At 38.4% G+C, this 22,936-nt stretch overlaps 1 protein-coding gene across 2 annotated transcripts in view; it reads left to right on the forward strand.

Annotated features, from left to right (window-relative positions):
• The window catches only part of Nucks1 (nuclear casein kinase and cyclin dependent kinase substrate 1), a 34,221-nt gene extending 21,551 nt beyond the window's left edge, over positions 1 to 12,670 (forward strand). The window contains exons 4-7 of one of the 2 annotated variants that reach the window (XM_027934662.3): positions 2,284 to 2,339; positions 4,791 to 4,943; positions 5,720 to 5,869; positions 7,255 to 12,670. In XM_027934662.3, coding sequence (XP_027790463.1) covers positions 2,284 to 2,339; positions 4,791 to 4,943; positions 5,720 to 5,869; positions 7,255 to 7,454 — 559 coding nt within the window. In that variant the 3' untranslated portion in view covers positions 7,455 to 12,670. The remainder of the gene's footprint in view (positions 1 to 2,283; positions 2,340 to 4,790; positions 4,944 to 5,719; positions 5,870 to 7,254) is intronic. The other variant, XM_027934663.2, reaches the window with a different exon arrangement.
• Positions 12,671 to 22,936: the final 10,266 nt, after the last annotated feature.

Here is a 22,936-nt window from a genome sequence, read left to right on the forward strand (position 1 = left end):
TCAAAATAAAATTTAAAAAGAGTTGGGGATGGGGATGGGGATGTGGCTATAGTTCAGCTGCAGAGTGCTTGCCTAGCATGCGTGAGGTACTGGGTTCAATCCTTGGCACCACATAAAAATAAAAACAAAAAAATTAAGGCATTCTGTCCATCTACAACTACAAAAAAAAAAAAAAGTTGGGGATGTAGCTCAGTGGTAAAACATTTGCCTAGCATTCTAAAGGCCATAGGTTCAATCCCTAGGAAGGGTGTGTGTGTGTGTGTGTGTGTGTGTGTGTTTGTGTGTGTGCATGTATGCATATATCTAGGGGTTTTTTGTTTTGTTTTGTTTTTGTTTGTTTGTTTTGTTTTTGCTTTATGGGTTGTTGTTGTTTTTTCCAAATATGTTTTTTAGGAAAAAAATAATATAAAATTATACCATTGGAAGAGAAGTCTTCCAGAGTTCCAAAGGGCCAGGGATGCGATTTAGAACAATTTTTCATTATATTCACTTATATTTCTCCTAGGAATGAACTGCTTATTGCTGTTATAATGCTTCATCAATGTAATTATATCTAGTCTAAAGCTTTTCTTATTGCAACCATTTGATTTTATTATTCTCTCTGAATTCTCTCTGAATTTTTATTGCCATTGGATTAGATGCCTTGTGTATTCCCTTAAAGCAATGCTGTGTTGATTTTTCTATTATTCTTCACTTAAAAGTTCAGCTTTCATTTGACTTTGCCATAATGGTGCTCAAAGACTAATAGTGTTTACAATGATATGATTCTTCATCATTGGTTATATTTGTAAATTAAATGCCTGTGTGTGTGTGTGGGGGGGGGGTGTTGGGAGTCAAACCCAGAGCCTTGTAAATACTAAGCAATCACTTTACCAGTAAGCTCTAATTCCAACCTTTAAGTCCCTATTTTACATGAAAAAAGTTGATATAGAATAGTCACAAGTTTCAGAATTATAAAGTATCTCAGAGTCAGATTACTTGGTAAAGAAATATGGTTGTTCTCTTTGGTTCAGTAATTTGTCATTTGACTATGGTCTACATTATGGGGAATACCAAAGTGATTTATAAGACCTGATGTTTAAAAAAGGAAGGTCAAGATGGCAGGTTTTACAGATGAGTGTTTCTTTTTTGTTCATCAAAATTTCTCATGAAGTCATAAAACATTGGCACTCGAGTAAGTGCCAAATGATTTGCTTAAGATTTTACAACAAATTACTGATAAAATTCCCAACTTAAGATTTGAGGACATGAATGTTTATGACTTGAAAAGTTTTTTTGTTTTTTTGTTTTATTTTTTAGTTGTAGATGGACACAATACCTTAATACCTTTATTTTATTTATTTTTTTATGTAGTGCCGGGATTGAACCCAGTACCTCATGCATGCTAGGCAAGTGTTCTATCACTGAGCCACAACCCCAGCCTTAAAAGTTATTTTTATGGGACATTCCTGTAATCCCAGCTACTTGGGAGGCTGAGGCAAGAGGATTGCCAAGTTTGAGGTCAGCATGGGCAGTGAGACCAGGCTAGGGATATAGCTCAGTGGTGGAATGCTTACTTGTCTAGCATATTCTAGGCCTTGGGTTCAATCCTTAGTATCACCAAAAAATAAATAAATATTTTTTTAAATTTTCCATTTAACTTTGAAGCTCCTCAGTTTCTTTTGCACAGTAGTTGTAAGCTCACTCTTACTTTCTCCATGGTACAAAGCAGGCATTGTTGATGTTTCTTTCTTTCTTCTTTTTTTTTTTTTTTTTAAGTACTGGGTGTTGAACCCAGGAGCACTGTACCACTAAGCTACATTCTCATCCCTTTTTTTGACTTTATTTTGATACAGAATCTCACTAAGTTGCTGAGTCTGGCCTTAAACTTGCAATCATCCTGCCTCAACCTCCTGAGTCATTTGGTTTCTGAAATATTTGAAGCAAAAGTTATTAGAAAATAATTATTAGTAAATAACAAAATTGTTTTATTTTCATTTTATATTTAGTATTTTTGTACTTTCTCTATGGAAAATACTTTTTCTTATGAACCAGGCCTGTGCTGAGACACCTTCTTTTTTACTTTGGGTCTTTGGAAGCAATTTGTTTTCCATAATAGATAAAATTAAGCTTATTCACCAACATCACTGTGAAGTGAAGAAATAATAGAAGCAATTTTACTGTTCAGCATTTGTTTGAACATTTTATTTTCATGCTTTTCTCAAGTCAGACATCAGAGATCTGTGGTCATTTAGACTTTGATCTAAGACTTTAAGTGTTTACCCTTTCTCCTTTACCTTATAGTGAGGACTCAGAAGAAAAAGATGTGAAGACCAAGAAGGATGATTCTCACTCTGCAGGTAGTAAACTATTTTCAATGTGATAAGTTCATTAGGCATTTTAACAAGCAATTTTGTACATCAGGCACTATTGCGAAAACTGGACTTACAAAGATGTCTCTAACTTCAAATAATTAATAATGATTCTGTCCTGGTGGCTTATTACAAAACAGGCACTCTGGGTTGTGCCCCAAGATTTCCAGTTAAATGAATATAGGTGGAATGTTGAGGCTTTCTGTGTGTTTTTAAGTAGCTGTAGATTATTCTTATGCACAGTCAATATTGAAAACATTCTACGTGAACAGATAAGACTTCAAACTAAATTTATATATGTGTATAATCTAAGTGAAATAAAGGTATTAAAAAGGAAGTTATCAATTCTAGGTTGAAAAGCAAAAAGGCTTAAATTTCAGTGCCACTTTTTTTAGATTTACATCTATAATTCTAGCACCTCAGGAGGCTAAGGCAGGAGGAAGGCAAGTTCAAGGCTAGTCTCAACAACTTAGCAAGACCCTACCTCAAAATAAAAAAATACAGATCATGGGGCTGGGGATGTGGCTCAAGCGGTAGCACACTCGCCTGGCATGCGGGCGGGCGGCCCGGGTTCGATCCTCAGCACCACATACAAACAAAGATGTCGTGTCTGCCGAAAACTAAAAAATAAATATTAAAAAAATAAAAAAAAAAAAAATACAGATCAGGGGGCTGGGATTGTGGCTCAGCGATAGAGATCTTGCCTAGCGTGTGCGAGGCCCTGGGTTCGATCCTCAGCACCACATAAAATAAATAAATAAAATAAAGGTATAAAAAAAAAATACAGATCGGGGAAATAACTCAGTGGCAATGGTAGAGCATCCCTGAGTTCAATCCACAGTATCTGAACAAAAACAAAAAAGAGAGAGAGGAAAAAAAAAAAAGAAAGAAGGAAACTACCTACAAAGAAAACTTTTTGTAAGAATTAATGAGGCATCTCCATGGACTAATGTTCAATCCTGATGACTTATTGGTGGTACTAAATGTTAAGTTTAACTTTTAAAAGAATTGAGGATTTTTTTCCTTATTGCTCCCAGACACTAGTTTTGACCTGTATTCCTGCTTTGTCTTCTTGGGTTTTCCTTTTAACTAGACAGCTATTTAGCTGATATTTAGATGGTAAACAAGGTTCTGCTAAATTCACTCTGTTTTATTTTCCTGCTATATGTATGCTGTTTGGCTGCCTACATTGAAAATAAATCATTTTAACATTTTATACTATCTGGTGATCTTAAGATAATGTAGCATACACTTATTCATTTGCCTTGTGAATCCTAACTTGAATATCTTACCTTTATTAGTTTTTTGAGCATTTCAAGATACATAACTGTGTACTAATATCAAGAATAGGTGAATTTATTTTAGGGTCCACCAACTCGGCTTTCTTCTCTGTTGTCTGTAGATGAGGTTTTTGGCAGTGACCAAGATTTGAACACTGAGCATGGCAAAGCTCACAGGACCCTGAGTATTTCAGAAGAATGACAGCTAACCCTTAGTAGAATAAGAGAGCTTAAAAGGGCTATACTAGAGTCTAATACAGCATAGCTTGTTCTAGAGCCAGGGACCTGGCTGACTGTCCTTAAACCAAATTTATACTCAAACACCCTGGGTATTGAAAAAAAAAAAAAAGTTTTTAATTAAATTGTAATATGTGAAAGTAATTTTTTATAAGCTTGTCCCAGGTATCTTTAGCTAATTGATACAAACATGTTTTTAAAGGGTTCCCTCTAGCCCCTCTAAATTGTAAAGGGTAATGATTTGACATTGGTTTTTGTCTTATATCTTAAGATCACTGGAAAACATTCATCCCCTCTTAAAAATACTTTAAAATATTTTTCTGTCTTTTCTAAAAACATAGGTTTGAATGTAATTGAGAATTTTAGGGCAAAATAGTGATACAAATTTAAAGTATATTATAGGAAATGTGTTCACTCTTTAATTCATCTTTGTTATTTGCTTAAAACTACATGTTTAAGTTATTTTTATAAATGTCCTGGGTATATAGAATTATTCAGGTTCTTTCCTTGTGAACTTTAACTCCTCCTTGTTATATTTTGCAGAAATTTTTAAGGATAGAATTTACCCTTTTAGAATAAAATAAAGCCAGGTGCTATGGCACTCACCTATAATCCCAGTGGCTTAGGAAGCTGAGATAACAGTATTGCAAGTTCAAGGACAGTGTCAGTAATTTAGTGAGGCCCTAAGCAATTTAGTGAAACCCTGTCTCAAAATAATAAGGGCTGGGGATATAGCTTAGTGTTAAATTGCCCCACTAAGTGGTAAATTTAGTGGTTAAATCCTCAGTACCAAAAAAAAAAAAAAAAGGAAGAAATAAAGCCGTCTTTACATACTATATTGGCCACTAGGTTGACTCTTTCAGTCATCTTTGATATGCAAAAATGATTTGATCCTTTCATCATGATAACTTTCATATTGCAGAGGACAGTGAAGATGAAAAAGATGATCATAAAAATGTACGTCAGCAAAGGCAGGCAGCATCTAAAGCAGCTTCTAAACAGAGAGAGATGCTCATGGAAGATGTGGGCAGCGAAGAAGAACAAGAAGAAGAAGATGAGGCACCATTCCAGGAGAGTATGTGAAGTTGGCTAGTGTCCTTTGGTTGTTTGGTTATCGTCTATGACTCTGGTTATTTTGGCATTTTCTAAGATACTAAATGTTTCATACAGCCCTTTAAATTAGGTTGATAATCCCTGTTAAAAGAGATGATGACCCATTAATATTTTAAGTATTCGGATATTCTCATTATTCACTATTTGTAATGGTTGTCCTATTTTCTTAAAGATGTTCAGGTTTGAACACAAAATGAACAAGTATTAAAGTAATGACTACATGTTGTGATTTGAGATGTGTTTTAGCCTGGTACAGAATGTAGGACACCCTCCAAAAAAAAATATTAATAGCAAAGTGTAGATATTGCACAGGTTATTTAGATTAGCGATATGAATTTTTGTTTTACCTGTAATTTTCTTGTTTGATTTATTCAATATCAGGCCCAAAGTACCAGGTCAGTTCAGTTTGATTCCCTGGTTTCAACCAGTCCTACATGGGACTGATAAAACTACCAAAAGTTATTTTACAGTTTCAGTTTTTACTTAGATTGTTTTGTCCCTTCTGTCTCCAAGCAGCTCTTTATCAGCCATGTAATCTTTATGTGAGGTACATGCCAAGCCCATTTACAGATGGGGCCAGTGATGACTCCAACCACATTGTTAGAACAACTACAAATAGAATCCAGTAGTGTTTGACTCCCAAATCCCATCCTCTGATCATTCTTCACAGTCTTTCCCTTTGTTTATTTGGAAGAATGTTTACATTAAGTTAGATGTTGAAATTCTCTTTATTCTCAGAAGATTCAGGCAGTGACGAAGATTTCCTAATGGAAGACGATGATGATAGTGACTACGGCAGTTCAAAAAAGAAAAATAAAAAGATGGTTAAGAAGTCCAAACCTGAGAGAAAAGAAAAGAAAATGCCCAAACCCAGACTAAAGGCTACAGGTAAGTTCTGCAAATGTGAAATTCAATTGCTACTTTCAAAAAATTTTAAGAACCAGTACTTTGTCTTCATCTACTTCCAGGTATAAGTAAAATTTGGTAATGGCTTATTTGTTTCAGATATAGTAGTAGGAATACTGTGTCAGCATACCTTTTAACTGCCCTGTTCTCCAACTGATATATATATCATAGTCCCCACATCCAGTCTGAAGATTTGAAATTGTCGTACAATAGTGCATTCAAGTTCTCATTTCTGGTTTCTGCCTCATTCTCTGTACTATGAGAATAAAATCACTCTTGAAAATATGAATTTATTTTCTCTAAGTCCTGATGTTTTCTGCCAGATATTTTCCTAGTTGGAGCTAGTTTGTTAATTAAATCAGAAATCTAGATTTGCTTTTTGTGTAAGTAGTTTTATTCTGGCAAATAGAATTAGAGTTTTGTTTTGTTTTTGTTTTTTGGTACTAGAGATTGAACACATGAGCACTTAACTACTGAGCCACATCCCCAGCCTTTTTCAATTTTTATTTTGATACAGGATCTCACTGAGTTACTTAGGGCCTTGCTTAGTTGCTGAGGCTGGCCTAAAACATGGAATCCTCCTGTCTCAGCCTCCTGAGTTGCTGGGATTACAGGCGTGAACCACCACACCCCATGTAGAATTAGAGGGTTTTTTAACTTTTCCAAAAAAAAATACTTCTTGCTGTTGGGAATGATGGAACTACCAAAAATTGTTTGATGGCTTCAGTTTCTATGCACATTAAGTCATATTTTTCCCTCTTCTTGTCCTGCTTTTTAAATGTAAAAACAGTTTCCATCTTGAACACTTACAGTTTGATAAGCCACTAAGGATGACATGCATTTTCTGTAACATATTTCTTTATTAAAGGTATTACTGATAACATTAGATAAATGATTAGATAACTGAGGAGCTGGGTGTAGTGGCATGCACCTGTAATCCCAGTTACTCAGGAAGCTGAGGCACAAGGATTATAAATGCTAGGCCAGCCTGGAAACTTATCAAGACCCTGACCCAAATTAAGAAAAAATTTTAAAAGAACTGGGGGGATAGCTTAGTGGTAGAATGCTTGCCCAGCATGTGTGAGGCCCTGAGCACAATCTTCAGTACCACCACCAAAAAAAAGTTTAAACATTACATAGCATATATGTATATTGAAACATCACATTATACCATATAAAAATATGCACTATTTTTATATATCAGTTAAAAATAAATTTAAAAAATATTTGGAACTTACTACAACATATTGTGTAATATATCAGGATTTGTTTAGAAATTGAGATAGGTTGGAGTTGTTTATAGATTTTATTCTTACAGAAAGACATTTTTTCTCTTCCCTAAACATTGTTTGTTTTTCTTCTTTCAGTGACGCCAAGTCCAGTGAAAGGCAAAGGGAAAGTGGGTCGCCCCACAGCTTCAAAGGCCTCAAAGGAAAAGACTCCTTCTCCCAAAGAAGAAGACGAAGAACCAGAGAGCCCTCCTGAAAAGAAGACGTCTGCAAGCCCCCCACCTGAGAAATCTGGGGATGAAGGGTCTGAAGATGAAGCCCAGTCTGGGGAGGATTAAAAGTGATAATGGTTTGGGGAGAGATTTTATTAAAAAAAGAAAAAAGAAAAAAAGAGGGGGAAAAAAAGAGAACCTACTTAAGATAGAACATGGTTTTGGCTATGGCTTGACTCATGGGCTTTCAGTGCTTTTTTCCATTTGTTGAAAATAACATTCTCTCTCTCTCTCTCTTTTTTAAGAAAACCATTGTATGTTGAAGTGTTTAAGTTACCTTTTGTCTATTGGGCTTCTCTATGCCACCACCTCCCTTTCCCAATGAAAGCCATGTCAACTTAATCACTGGATTGACTGCTTCATCTTTTTATTTTTAATGGAAGGTGTACCACAGTTGTAAAGCAATAAGATTTGAGATGAACACTTTGGAAACTTTGCTTTTTGCTAAACAATAGCAAGTTAAACAGTAATCAAAAACATAGAGAGGTTTTAGTTAAAAATGATTGCTTCTTTCTCTGCCTGGACTTTTTTAAAAAATCAGTTGTCATCTAATATGAGTTTATATGTCTATATGCATAAGTATAAATGTCTAAAAAAATCATGACTCTAAACTTCCACTGATGAGGCAGGTAGGATATAAAGATGAATTCTGAATTGTTACTAAAAGTACTCATATTTTTTACCTGGGTGGGGGTTGGGGATTGGGTTTACCTGACCTTATTTGGGGGTGTGGGTTTTCCTTTTTTATCTCATCACTTATTATCTCAAAGAGACTCGGAGCCAGTGATCCTTTTATCCTGCTACAGTCTTTAAGGAACTGAAAAAAAAAAAAAAAAAAAACAAGAGCCGCCAAAACTGAAATCACTCTTGATTTCACATTTCATTCTCTAATGGTTCATGTTTTAAAAATATATATGTATCCTGTTTTTTGGATAAAATTTTACCAAGGATCAAAAAAAGAAAATAGACACCCTAGAATTTGAATGGTAAGATGAATCTACACATCACAGGGGGTTTCTTCTCAAACTGACAATGTTTTAGGTTTTAAGCAAATAAAGTTCCAGTTAATGTGAAACTCGGTCACAGAGAATTGAGGTATTTCCTTTATGAAAACAGAGAATTGAAATTCTTTTTATGCTATAAATGTACATTCAGATCCCATGAACCATGCAGTTATTTGTTATAGAACATTTTCCTTTTTATACCCCAATCTTCCCGTTTCTTTGTAGAAATATGGTGTGAAGTACATCTCTGCTTCCTGCTGCTACATAGAACACCATTGCGCCCCCTATCCCCAGGCCTACCAGCTCACTAGGGGACACTTTTCCTAACTATTCACTTACTGACAGGATAGGAAGTATGTTAAATGCTGCTTCCATACTATTGAGTTGGCTTTTCTTGTCTTAGTTAGTCTGACCCCCTGCTTACTGCTCATGTTTCTCAAAGCAAGAGACTGAGACTCAACAAGCCTAGAGAAATCCTGCATTTAGGAGGCCTGTGTGCCATTGGTAAACAGACATTTTACATGCCTTAGGAAAGTAGTTAGGAAATAGATTTGCAAGTTTGATCCTCCATATGCTGATACCATGAACTAAAAGGAGCAAAGGTCAGGGAGGGATCCTGGTATAATAATAAATTGAAAATATGGTGAAATTTAATTTCTGCATTTTTCCTGCTTTTTAATTGAGATTTGCTTCCTCAATATCTTCCTCTTGTTGTTTTCTTTCTGTCTTTTAAGTGACGACAGCATGTATTTCTCAGACAATATAGCTTTCTTGCAGGTGTTCCTAGGACAAGGGTTATTTAAGGAATTATTTTTACTCTTAATTATGAAGACACTTTAAGGAACATTCTTAACTTTGATTTTTTAAAAACACCCAGAGTCATTTCATTGTTGCACTGTGTGTTAAAGAATGAATAAGGAGTTTTTAATACATGGCCAAAAATTGCAGGACTTGAACATAAATAGCAGTTGGATTTTTATCTTACATGATGGTTAAATTTATGGTTGCAAACATTGTAATGAGGGTGTTAAGGATTATTTTCTGTACTTTAGTGATTTTATTCAGATATCCATTTTTAACAAAAAAGGTTTGTGTTTGTAAGTAAAAGACCTATCAGTGTTTCCACCATGCACTTATGTTGTTTGGGGGTTTTAAGTCTTACATTCCTAGAAACATCTGGGCTTTTCAAAGGTTTTGTTTTGTAAGGATTGGGGAGGATTTCTCTTTAAACTTTAGCCTCCCATTTTGTGTGTGTGTGTAACTCTCTTTAAGACATTACTCTGCACTAACATCTCTGATCGTGATATATGCACATACTTTAGAGATAATCGTGTATTCTAGTTAACTTGTGTGCATTTGATTGGGCTTCTCTTTTAGGGTCCCTTTTAAAAATAATTAAGTTGAAAAATATGTTTTCTATTTCTAATAGGCTGGACAGAAGGATCTGTGTCCCCAGGTGAGATAGGCTCTGAATTACCTTTGTTTTCTCCTCTTTTGATGATTTAAAACACTCTAGTCTTCCCCTCAAATCATGCATGCAAATGGGAGGACTGTTTTGGTGACTCAACTGGAAACAGGTGCCCAATAGTCAGGCTTGATAATGTTGTCAGGATGCGTTGTAGCTATAAGCCAATAGTGGCCAGCCATTGGCACCTCCCTCGGCTGAACTTCTCTTTTTATCTAGTGTGCCTATGGTGAAGTGGCAATAGCATTCACTGTCTTATTTTGCAGTGCTCAGGAAGTGGGACATTAACTTTGAAGGTGCTTGTTTATGTTATCTGAATTCTCTTAGTTAGCTGTGCTAGGTTTACCTCTGTAACAGATTTCGGCAGCTATGCTGACTGACACTACATTCTAGTTGTTAAGGTTCTTTTTTTCCAGCCTCCCCTCCCCTAACTAGAAATGGGTAGCTTCCCTCTTACTCATTGGTAACTTGCTGCTGCTTTTAGCCCTCGTCACCTCAGATTGGAATCAGAGGAGTGGGCCCAAAGGATAAATATTAATCTCAGTAATGGTAGATTTGTCCTACTTTCTAAAACATTTCTCCCTTTCATATTTCCCCTCCATATTGATTCTATAAAGGAAAATTAATGGGTGATTCCTTCTTTAGGGAGGTAATGAGTGGAAATCTTTTGATCTGGAAGAATAGTAATTGAGTTTTCTTGAAGAAGTTTTGATAGTGGGTTGTGGGTTTTTTTTTTTTTCGTTTGTTTTGTTTTTGTTTCCCCACAATAACTGGTTTGCCCCAGTTCAGTCCTCAAATTCAATACTTATTCTTTGTAAGTTCAAGCATTGTCTTACAGATAACAAATCAAAAATGGAATTTGGGGTTATATTCTAGTAGTTTTTTGGTAACTTGTGAATATGGTCAGCTAAACTGAACTTGAGTCACTTTTTTTTAATAGTTCTTTTTATGTCTGTGAACATTCAAGTAACAAGTGGATTTTCGAATACTGGTTGGGGAAGGGAATAATGCTTTTCTTTAAACAAACTTCATTGTAAGAGCTGTTTTAAGGGTTAGAAAGGCAAGAGCAGACTTTAATAGTAGGAGTAACTGGGAAAGCTTTATAAAAGACCGTGAGGCCCTTGTTGCTGTTTGGAGTGTCAGTCTTTATTTGGCTGCATCCCCAGTAGCTAAACAGAAAAAACTCACCTAGGGAATTTGGAAAGGAAGAAAACCGGGCTGTGGTCTTTATGGCATTCAAGCTGAAAGACTTAGAACAAGTAGTACATACACATTTCCTGCCAAAGGGTAGGGAAAATAAGCTGGTTGCTCTTGAGGGTAGAAATCTGTTCCTTTCTCTGTGGATGAAGCTGAGTTTACTTGGACAGTTGGTTTTTTGTTTAAATATTGGGACATCAAGCTGTCTAGCTGAGTTTCATTCTCAACTCATTTCCCTTTTTCTTAGACAAACTCAATATGATTCTTTTTAAATATCAAATCTATAAGTTATACTTTTATTCAAAGCCTAATTGATAAAATTCACAGTGGTGCTGACTAATAACCACTATTGGGAAAAATCCCATATACCTGCCCGTTGCCATGCCAATGGAGTGACTGACTGGTGACATCTGTATGAGCATGCCTTGTGTGGCTGGGAGAATGCCACCGGTTGTGCAGACACTTTGTACATCAGGGGTGAGGGAGGGTTTTCTAGATTATGGGGGGGAGGGTAAAATTGGAGTTTTTGTTGTTGTTCCTTTTTATTATTTTTTGATGGGGTGTGGGGGTGTAGTACTCAGCTTATGCCCTAAAATAACGTGTATAAAAACCCCTGAAGTATCGTGTGGGTGTGCGTGTGAGTGTGTGTTTGTGTACGTCTGGCAGTTAAACCTTTGTCTTCTGGAAATTAGTGAATTCTTTTCTTTTTTTCCTCCAGAAGTATTTGTTACAAGATTTGTAAATAAGAGCTCTACTTAGTTTGTTTACCATGAACGTGTTGCAGCAAACCTTACACACCTAATCCTGTAAGACTTCAGGAAAGACAGACTTGCCAGGTTAAGCAGCAGCCAAGTTCTTAGTAATTGTTTGCTTTGATTCATCTTTTAGACTTCATTTTGCCAGCTCTAAAATTCCCAGTCTTCCTTGATTTTAGTCCTTAATCGTTTATGTTCTGAGCAGGAAGGGTAAAAGAAAGGAACCTGCTTAAATGTATTAATTAGTCCATGGGCTGTGACCCTTTCTTCATATTGCAGTGTGGCTAGATACATGATCTGACACCAGAAGGTTGGGCATTCTTGCAATACCTTAACAGTGCTGAAATCTGCAGCATGGTACTAAGGAAGTTAAAGTTTGAATGTAACCACTTTATTTAAAAGTTTTTTTTTCTTTAATTTAAATGAAATGGGGTTGAAGTGAACATGATTTTGTTGACCATGTTCGTGGCTTATAGATGCAACATGCATTGGTAGAATCGTGTGATGGTCTTTTGTGATACTTAATTTTTACATATCCCAGTCTCTGTATGTATCTGCATAGACAAAGAAAAAACAAACTCCGCTTTGCTTTTATTGAAGGGTTTCCAGGACTGCGTGTCTGCTCCTGAGCTTTGTTTTAAGTATGTGTATCCTTTGCTTGTATTTTGTATTAAAAAAAATAAGAAAAAGAACCCCTTATTGTTGAGCATGTTGGCATTGTCCCCTTTATTTTTTTTTTTTTTCCTCTTTTGGGGACATGCGAAGCAAGTTAACTCTTTTTCTGTATCTTTTTTTTTTTCTTTTGTAAACTTTTTTTTGTTTTGTTTAAAAATGGCTTTATAAAAGGGCTTTTATAACCCAGATGTGTGCTCTGTGTACTTCTTGTAATACTTCAAAACAAATACACTGACTTACAGCCGATTACCTTGGCCCATCAGATCTCTGTCCAGCCTGACTTTGGGGAGAAACAGTTCCCTGAATAATTTAGGAACTTTTAACAGTGACCCCCCTGTTGTTGAAAAAGGAAAGCTTATCTTGTCTTAAAAGCACAAAATCAAGAGGCAGTGGGTTCACTAATTTGTAATGAGCTAAGAGAGGGAGGACTGGACTGAGTGCAGAAGGATCCCTAACTAGTGTTTTTCCTCATGTTCTTATCCAAAGACAGGAAGTATTGTGAAGGGCAAAGTTTATCTCAGCGATCTGTATTATAAAAGATAATTTTTATGCTCACAACCATTTCCATTCAATTTCAAATATCATTAGAACTATACTAAATCATCTTTTATGACTTAAATGTTACTTAAATGAAGAACATGGTACAAGCTCCCTTGTTAGAACAGGGCTATGACATAGCTATTGGGGCTTTTATTCTTTTTAGTCTCTCCCCTCATTTATATACTTGCCTTGTCAGCAAATACTGTAACTGACTTATATGTTCCCCTTTGCTTTGAAATTAAATGCTTTTGTGCATGCTGTTATATGTCAGTGACTAGCTAGGTTTATTTTATTTCCTAATAAAGTTGTCCCAAAGTGGGATATCAGAAGAATGTTAGCAATCCATTTTTCCTCAATCTGTGTTTTGTGGTTAATATACCAAATTTTATGTTTCTGTACAGTACTAAAGACATATAATCTGGTTTAAAGAATTTCAAAAACCCCAAGTGGCTAAACACCAAACACATGGAGGTAAAAATACATTTAGAACTACCTTGACTTACTTAGAATTCTGACTGTACAGTAATTAATAATGTACTTGTACAGCCCATTGCAGTCTTATGAAGTTTGTGTTTACATGTTACCTCATTTAATTTTCACAAGGATTATGAAATAGGCAAGATGGGTTTTTCTTCCAATATTACAGAAAACAGACTGGTTCAAGTAGAATGAGTCTTGATGTGGTACCTGATGGGGCTAGTATGTGGTACAAGGGTTTGAATCAGGTTTGTGTCATGTTGTCACAGCTGGTAGTAGCATTTTGCTGTTCTTTGGCATCTCCAAATAACAGTGGTACTTGAACCAATCCAATGAGTCACAACAAAGTTTTAATGAAAGGGCTGGGGATGTGGCTCAGTGATAGTGTTTGCCTAGCAGTTCAGTGCCCTGGATTCCATCCCCCAAAGCGCAAAACAACAACAACAAAAATTAATAAAAGTACAAACTTTCAGTGAGGTATGAAGATTTTTCATTAAGTACTTCAAAATTCCCATGACCCCTCAGGAGACAGTTAGGATTGCAGGTTCAAGGCCAACCTTTCAGGAGACCGTGTCTCAAAAGAAAAAATAGCTGGGTGTGGTAGAGCTCACCTGTCATCTCAGCAAGCCTCAGCAATTTAGCAAGACCCTGTTTAAAAATTTAAAAAGGCTAGAGATATATAGCTCAGTGGTTAAGTACCCCTTGGTTAAATCTCTACTACAAAAAAGTAAAAATTAAAAAAGGATAGGGGCGTAGCTCAGTGGTAGAGGGCCTCTGGATTCAATTCTCAGTGCCATGAAGTGGGGGATATTTTCAAATTATTTAAATTCTTTTTATCTTCTGATTGTTTCAGGATTGTTGTAACTATTGAGGAAAAAGATGTCATCTTGACTACATAATATTGCCTTCTGCCAGTAGAGGGCAGTGTTTGTCCTCCATATCAACTATGACTGCTTTTCTCATCTCACGTTCAGGTACTGCGCTCTGCATCCTCTATATCAGGACACCTTGCCACTACTTGGATTAGAAAGTGTACACACTTATCATCCTAGTACACGCAGCAGCAATCTTTTTTGGATGTTAAATGGGAAATAGGATCTCTTGATTCATGCACACCTGTAATCTCATGGTGTTCCCTTCTTATAACTCCCAAACTTACGTAGTCAGCCTCCCAAAATGATAGTGTGTTAAGGTTTCAAAATGCAGCTGTGATCTCTTGGCCCTATTTTGAAACAGGTGTTGCCTTTTGAAATTGGTCTCCAGCTCATAAACCTTGTTTCTTGCATAAAAAGCACTGATATATGTATTTGCATACAACAAATACTAAGACCGTTTTCCAGGTAATGTGGTAGCTTGTGTTCCTCGGTTTTTTATTTTTATTTATTTATTTTTGTACTGGGGATTGAACCCAGGCACTTAACCACTGAGCAACATCCTCAGCCCTTTTTATTGCTAAATGTCTAAGGTGGCTTTGAAATTGCAATCCTCCTGCCTCAGCCTCCCAAGCTACTGGGATTACAGGTGTGTGCCACTGTGCCCAGCTGTTCCTTGATCTTGATGACATGCCTGTTTTTCCCTCCAGTATCTTAATCAAGTGAACAGCTACCCATTTTGACATGCTTTCACTGGGTCACCACCAGGAGAAATTGGTGTTGCTCATGGGTGTGCCCTGTTTCGATAGTTAAGTCCTGGACAAATATTGTGAAATAAATGTGTATTAATTCAGGGTTCAGGAGCAAGAAAGTGCAGTCAGAGTTTCCATCCTAGTAAAGCAAATAATTACTTTAAAACATGATAAAAAATCTTGGGAATAATTGTTTGCCTTGAATTTACTCTAAGCTAGCATCCGGAAATGATTTGTTTAGAAATCTAACTTTAAAGAACGGGTAGAGCAAGGAAGAGTACACATATATATTAGTGTTATTGGTAATGTTTTAGCTATTAAGTTGAATATAATATATACACAAAAGTCATTTTATTCCAATATGTAAGATTACCTCCTTGTCTGATGGGGATGTAATGTGTCCTCTGTCTCTGTCTTGGGTAGGAACAGGAATAGGTCCTCTCTAAGTAGTCAGAATTCCCCTGACTACAAGAGATAGGGTGGATAAATTGAGTCAGGCTCTGAAGGAGATAGAACAGAATTGATCCAGGGAAAAGGATGGCCTAAATGTTAGGAAAAGATTACCAATTTGGGGGCTGGGATTGTGGCTCAGTGGTAGAGTACTCGTCTCGCATGTGCGAGTCCCTAGGTTCAATCCTCAGCACCACATAAAAATAAATAAGTGAAATAAAGATATTATGTCCAACTACAACTAAAAAATATTTTTTTTTAAGACTACCAATTCAGTAACCATAGCTGATTGGATATATGTGGCAAAAAGTGATTCTTATCCATTTAATGAACTGTGGTATAATTAACCAAAAATAGATTATCAAATAATGATCTTTACCAAAAAGTGTAAATAGTGACATATACTCAAAAAGTTTTTATTTGTTTATTTATATATTTTTCATGGTGGTACTGGGGATTAAATCCAGGGCCTTAGAGAATACTAGGCAAACACTCTACTGACTGAGCTATATTCCCAGCCCTAATCAATACTTACCTGTGGCTATAAAGTAGTTCTCTGTGTTCATTAGTTTACCCTAATTGGGGTGAATTTATTTTGGAATAAAAGTATACTAAGCTCTTAAAAAACATAGTTTTACTTCTAAAGTGGTTAAGAATAATAATAAAACAAAGTTCTTATATAAGACACTAAATGTCTTGAGGAATCAAGAAAGACACCTGGTATGGTGGCGTACGTCTGTAATCCCAAGTGGCTTGGGAGGCTGAGGTAGGAGGATCCTAGATTCAAAGCCAGCCTCAGCAACTTATCAAGGCCCTAATCAACTCAGTGGGACCCTGTCTCTAAATAAAATACAAAATAGGCCTGGGGATGTGGTTCAGTGGTCGAATACCCCGAGTTCAATCCCCAGTACCCATTCCCCCCCCCCCACACACACACACAGAATTGACATTCTGTTTAGATCTTAGAACATAATCTTGAGCCCCTTAATCTAACTTCATACCTAATGCATGCCACATCTCAATTTCAAACTCCAAGCTCCAGTTTTGTCTTTCCCTCCTGCCTCTGACCTCATTTTGCCACTCTCTCTCTTTTCCTTCTCTTGTTTTTGGGAAGGAACAGTTGGTTTCCATGGGGTTAGTGCTTTTGAGGCAAATATAATGCTTGTAAATGAACGTGGAACCAGCTGTTCTGTGGATAGATACACAGTTGGCTGGACCGCAAGATAAACAGCATTTCCTGGTAAACCTGGAACAATGCAGAGTGCAGATTCCAAAGCTCTATTGTAACAAATGCTGGTGCGGTTACAGGTACACGGGATAGAGACGGGATCTTGTTCAAGGGTGTGGGTATTTTCCTAGACCTTGCACAATGGGCCAGCGTTGGGCCATCAGCAAAGCAGGTCATCATCTCGTCCTGCTTTCTTTCATTCTCTTCCTACTCACCCCATGGCTCTACTACTGGCTTCTGGGTTACTCATTCTTCACAAGTCGACACCATTGAGTAGTGGCTGAGAAGCAGATGCCATTCCCTGGGAGAATTAAGTCTAACTGGGGGACACACTAACAATTCCAGACAGTGGCTATAGGATAGGTGTTCCTAGAACACCTGTTCCTCTATAGTTTGCCTCTGAATTGGCTGGCAATATCTACTGATGATGACAATTATGGTGACTATATTCCAGCCTCCAAATTGGGATCTATGCTGGAGTGAAGAGTTGTGTCATGTTCCTCAATAGGAAAGACAGTCTAAGATATCTTTTGGCTCTCAGAATATTGGCACATCTGGGATGTGCCAATGGTTTAAGAAACTAAAGCATGAGATATTTAAAATTGAATTATTCTAGGGAATTTCTGTGACTAGTGTAAAAAGTGCAACAGGCATTCAGGCAGCAAACCGAGAATTGCCCATAATGCTCACTCTAGGGTAAGTAGTTGTTTGGAGTTCATTTGGTTTTGTTTTTCAATACTAGGGATTGAACACAGGAGTGCTATACCACTGAGCTACATCCATAGCACCCCCCCCTTTTTTTTTTTTTTTTTTTGAGAAAGGTTCTCACTAAGTTGCCCAGTCTGGCCTCAAACTTGTGATCCTCCTGCCTCAATCTCCTGAGTATCTGGGATTACAGATGTGAACTACCACACCTGTAAATAATTACTTGTTTTTCTTGAGCCCCCAGTCACTTTTCCTCACTTGGTGACATGCTTTGGAGAAGCTTTGTGAATGATTTATATGAAATGAGAAAATCAATTTGCAGGGTGATCTTGGGCAAGTCACCTATCCATCCACCACCATACCATGACTCTCTCTCTGTTTCATGTAGTGGGGGATAATAAGAGACTTCTTCTCTGCTTCACAGGGACATTATGTGAAGGAATGAGACTGTGTGCACCCAACACTTGGAAAACAGGCTCTCTATGCACACAGGTTACTGCAGGCATTGAAGACTGATCATCCTCAAACAAAAGCAGCAATGTACCTCTAGGCAGGGACACTGCAGGCAAAAACCCTCATTCCTTCAGTGCTGCAATCCTTTTAACATGGGTTATTTATTAGTAAGAACACTCTTGCAAAAAGGTAATCTTTAACCAGCCCGCGATATAGGCAATAGTAAGTGTACAGACCTGTTGGTTTGAATTTGTTCCTTCAGCTTCTAGTAGGAAAAAAGAATTTCATCCAGTGATTTTAAATGGTCTTCCTCATTATAGGCATATTTCAAGTGAAAGAACATTCAATTGATCTGGAAAACTGATTAGAGATACTCGTCAGTAGCAGATTTTGGGTATTTGAAATCACCTTATTTCTATGTCCTTGGTCTTTCTAACTTAATACCTTTCATAAAGGAAGCCACAAAACTATATTGGATCCACAATCAGGGACAGAATCCAGGGCTCAGCTGAAACCATTAGATGAAAGTGACATCATATGTAATATATATGTACACACACACACACGTTTGTATTGACACCATCAATACTAAAGCCTCACTAAAATGCTTTTTGGGGGGCCCCTATTCTGAGACCCTTTTATAGACTAATAGCATTTTGACAATTGAACCCCAGGGACATGCTACAAGATAGATGCCTCTCCCCGCCCCCCCCCCCATAAATTCTCTCTTCAGTCTTTGGGGGAAAAAAGAACTTATTTCAACAGATGAAGAAAAGAACTTTAAAAAAAAAGTTTGACTTGCCAGAAATGGTGGTGCATGCCCATAATTCCAGTGGCTCCAGAGGCTGAGGCAGGAGGATCACAAGTTCAAAGCCAGCCTCAGCAACTTAGTGTCTAAGCAACTTAATGAGACCATTTCAAAATAAAAAAATAAAAAAAAAAGTCAGGTATGTGGCTCAGTGGTTAAATGCTCCTGGACTCATTCCCCAGTACAAAAAAAAAAAAAAAAAATTGGCTTAATGTAAGTTGAGTAATAATCAGACTATATAAATACTAAAATTTGGTCAGGAGCCTGTTATGTTACATACTCTCCCATCAGATTGTGAAGAACATCATTTGTGCTTTGGGGAGAGATAAGATAGCTCCCCAAAGTTGAAAGTTCCCTTTGTCATGTTATCTTGCTGAATGAGATAGAATTGTTCATTTTTGGCTTTAGTAAAAATTTCAGTTTTCTCAACTGGGTTGCTATCACTGAGTTCCGTTAATGTGCATGACACATGCTTCCTCTCATTAGGCCTGTTGGACAAGTGTCAACATTTAAGGTCGTGAGAACTAGATTTTTGTTCCCCTTAAGAGTCTGCTATTAGGAAAACTTGAGTGAAAATCGGGGTAGCATTCTTGCCCCCAGGCTTAGCTTTTACAACATTCTTCTAGAGTTGGAATGTTAGCTTGGCCAGATAGAGACAAGGCAGATTCTCAACTTGAAGCATCCAATGGCGAAGAAGTGGAGTGAGGAATAAGGAGAACTGCTATTGAGGCCTCTCTCCATCCACTGGACAGACCATTTTCAGTTTCTGTTTATGTCAATCAGACTTTCAAAGACTTTCAAAAGAGATTATTTTGGGATCGAACTCAGGGCCAGAAAAGCATTCTACCACAGAGCCACATCCCCAGCCCCTCAAAAGAGATCCCTTGGTTTTGGATTTGGGTTTTGTTTTTTTTTTTTTCTGTTTTTAGGATAAAACTCTTAATTGAGAATACATATCTTCATTTACTAATCAATGAGAAAGAGTGGCTGGTAACTATAGGCAACTGTTATTAGAAAGCAAGGTATTGGATATTCTTTGGCAGCCTGTAGAAAAGTGCCTTAAATCAGTGGTTCTCAAAATGTGGCCCCTGGATCAGCAGCCTCAGCCTCAGCTGGAAACTTGTTTGAAATGTTAAATATTGCGTCCCACCCTAGAGCCTTTAAGAAAGAAACTGGCTGGTGCTGTGGTATACACCTGTAATCCCAGCGGCTTGAAAGGCTGAGGCAGGAGGATCTTGAGTTCAAAACTAGTCCCAGCAACTTAGGGAGGCCCTAAGCAACTCAGTGAGACCCTGTCTCTGAATAATATACAAAATAGGGCTGGAGATGTGACTCAGTGGTCAAGTGCCCCTGAGTTCAATCCCTGGAACCCCTCCCCCCGAAAAAAAAGAGAAACTCTGGGGATAGGACCTGGCAATTCGGATTTAACAAGCCCTCCAGGTGACTGACACACAAACACTGCTACTTTCAATCATGCCAAAGGATCAGCTGAACTAAATCCTTATCCTTTTCTGCTTGTTGGAAAAGGCAGCTTGGCCTGAGCAATGCTGAGACAGACCAGTTATGGCGTCACCTAACTGATGGATTGGCTCAGCAGTACCAACTAAAACCTGGAGCTGCATCCTCATTTGCCATTCCTGGAAATAATTTTCTTCACTTTCAGATGCTCTGTACCTCTGTAGGAGTCACCAAAGGGAGAACTTGTCCTTTTCTCTTCAATGGCTCCCACTGTCACACACTTCTTTTGGCACCTCTGCTTTTTATCCTATAACTTTCCAATCCTGCCTATTGGCCTTCCTGCAAATTCAGGTCTTGGTTTGGGGTTGTGTGTCTGTTTTTTTTTTCATTCTCTTCCTGGAAAGAAGACTGGACAAATGTTGTGTGTGTGTATGTGTGTGTGTGTGTGGTTCTGGGAATGGAACCCAGGATCTTACACATGCTAGGCCAGTGCTCTACCACTGAGCAACACTCCTAGCCACTCTAGTGAGATCTTTAGGTCTTCCATAATCTACACCTCACCCTGGAAAATTCATTTTGGCTGTTAACTTGCACTTCTCCCAACACTAATTCTTGGTAACGACAGTAGCTCCTGTTAGGAAGGACTTGCTGCATTCAAGGGATCATCTTGAACATTCCCTCTGCCTTCTATTATCAAATTCTCGGGGCTCGGGCTGTAGCTCAGTGGTAAAGCACTTGCCTCACATGTATGAGGCACTGGGTTCAATCCTCAGCACCACATAAAAAAAATAAAGATACTGTGCATTCATCTACAACTAAATAAATATTTAAAAAAACATTCTCACCACACTCCCACAAGGTACAGGTGCTATGACTATCTCCAGTTTACACAGGAAGAAACTTAGGCGCCTAGAGATGGTTAAACACTGTGCTCAGGTCACGTAGGTTGACAGTCACAATGTTCTGCAACCTTTTTGACTAAAGTCAACATCAATCAATTGCATGTTGGTTCCCTTTGCTTGTTTCCCAGAAGACGCAGCCTCTGACAGAAATATCAGGAGCAGTGAATTAACCAACATAGATGAAGAGAGAGAGAGGGAGAGGGAAAAACTCTGGACAGAAAATCAGGAATCTGGGTTGGAGTGGGGTTCTCCACTAACCAGCTAGGTGCAAGACACCCTCTGAGTCCCAGCTTCAGAGACGGTGAACTTTGTCAGTAACATCACTTTCTTGGGATTGTTGAGACTCCTACCTGAAACCATCTAACAGGAGGCCTTTTGGGAATGTTTCCCCTGGGGGCGGGGGGCTGAGAAGTTAATAAAGCATCAATAGCAAAAGTCAGGTGTGGCCTGGTCTGTGAACCACAGTGCCGTTCATGCTTGTTGCACAGGGAAGTTTTTGGTCTCCACTGTTTTTTCTTCAGGGTGAGATGATGGCGCAATCTAGGTAAATAAGGGGACAGGAACGAGGGCTGAGAATCACACAGCCTGCATATCTCAGTGCTGCTGATGGCCTCCTTCTTTGCCTCTGGTGCACCTTGCTTCAGGCGCTATCTGTTTATTTATATTTGCCCTGCAAACTCTCTGGCAAACAAGGTGCCTCTTGTGTACATTTTGATATTTGTGAAGGGAGCCAGACAGAGCTCTTTGTTGGAATGCGCTAGGATTTAGGAAAGGGCACAGGCCAGACCTGTCCCCAACATTCTCCTGGATGCTCAGATCTCCCTGGCTCCGGGAGGGTAGCTAGTACCCCTAGTGAGACATTTACTATGGGAGCTGTGCCTGGGAAAGTAAGCAATGGAGGCCAGGATGGGCTGGGGTTGCTGTGAGCTCCCACTTGGCCCTCCCTCTCTGATGCTGTGGTGGAGAGGCCGGGTGGGCAGGGAGATGCAGAATAAGCCCACACAGCCCTCCTGCTCCTCCCTCGCTTCTCTGGAAGCTGGCTTGTGTCTTACAGTCAGGAAGATATACTAGCATGCCTTTGCCTCCCTGGAGAGGCTTAGCAGTGTGTGCTGCAAAGGCCCGGAATTACCCCCATGCCTAGGTGGACAGACTCCAGCTGCCAAGCGAGCGCAGCATTGAGGGGGTCTGTCTTGCAGCAGGGTGGGAAGAGCTGATGGTGGATGGAAAGTGAACATGAGACAAGGAGCAGGAACAGAAAGGCCATACGGCTCCCCCTCCCTCTAGAAACGCAAGTTGTGGCTCATGGCAGGAGGGAGTCCTGCGCCCACCCTTCTCAAAGGAAAAGGGTAGATGCTGGGGTCTGAAGGGGGGCCTCGCCCCTGAGGGCCTGAAGACCCCTCCCCTCTAGCCCAGCTGCCAGACTGTTTGTAGAGTGCAGACTTCAGGATAAACAGTGGTGACCAAGTAAACAGGACTGTGCCCTCCCTTCCAGGATGTACAATTTTAACTATTCGGCTATTTCTTTCTGTCTTTTTTTTTTTTTTAACATGTCACTATAGAAAGGGATAAAAGCTGATGCATAAGCTAATTTAAGGAGAAAAGTCTTGTTAGTGGGGAGTTTTGCTTTCATATTTTTCTTTGGGAGAAGAAAGGTTTGCTCAAAACAATCAGGAAGTGATATCTTGTTAATGGGTAGTTGTGTGGGGTTCCCCCACAATGCACACTTAGGAATGAGGAAGAAGGAGAATTTTGATCATAAAGAGAGAAGTGTTTATTGATTTAAATCCGGCTTCCTCCACCTTGGCAC

The sequence above is a fragment of the Marmota flaviventris genome, chromosome 12, assembly GCF_047511675.1.
Source record: "Marmota flaviventris isolate mMarFla1 chromosome 12, mMarFla1.hap1, whole genome shotgun sequence".
NCBI classification, from domain to species: domain Eukaryota; kingdom Metazoa; phylum Chordata; class Mammalia; order Rodentia; family Sciuridae; genus Marmota; species Marmota flaviventris.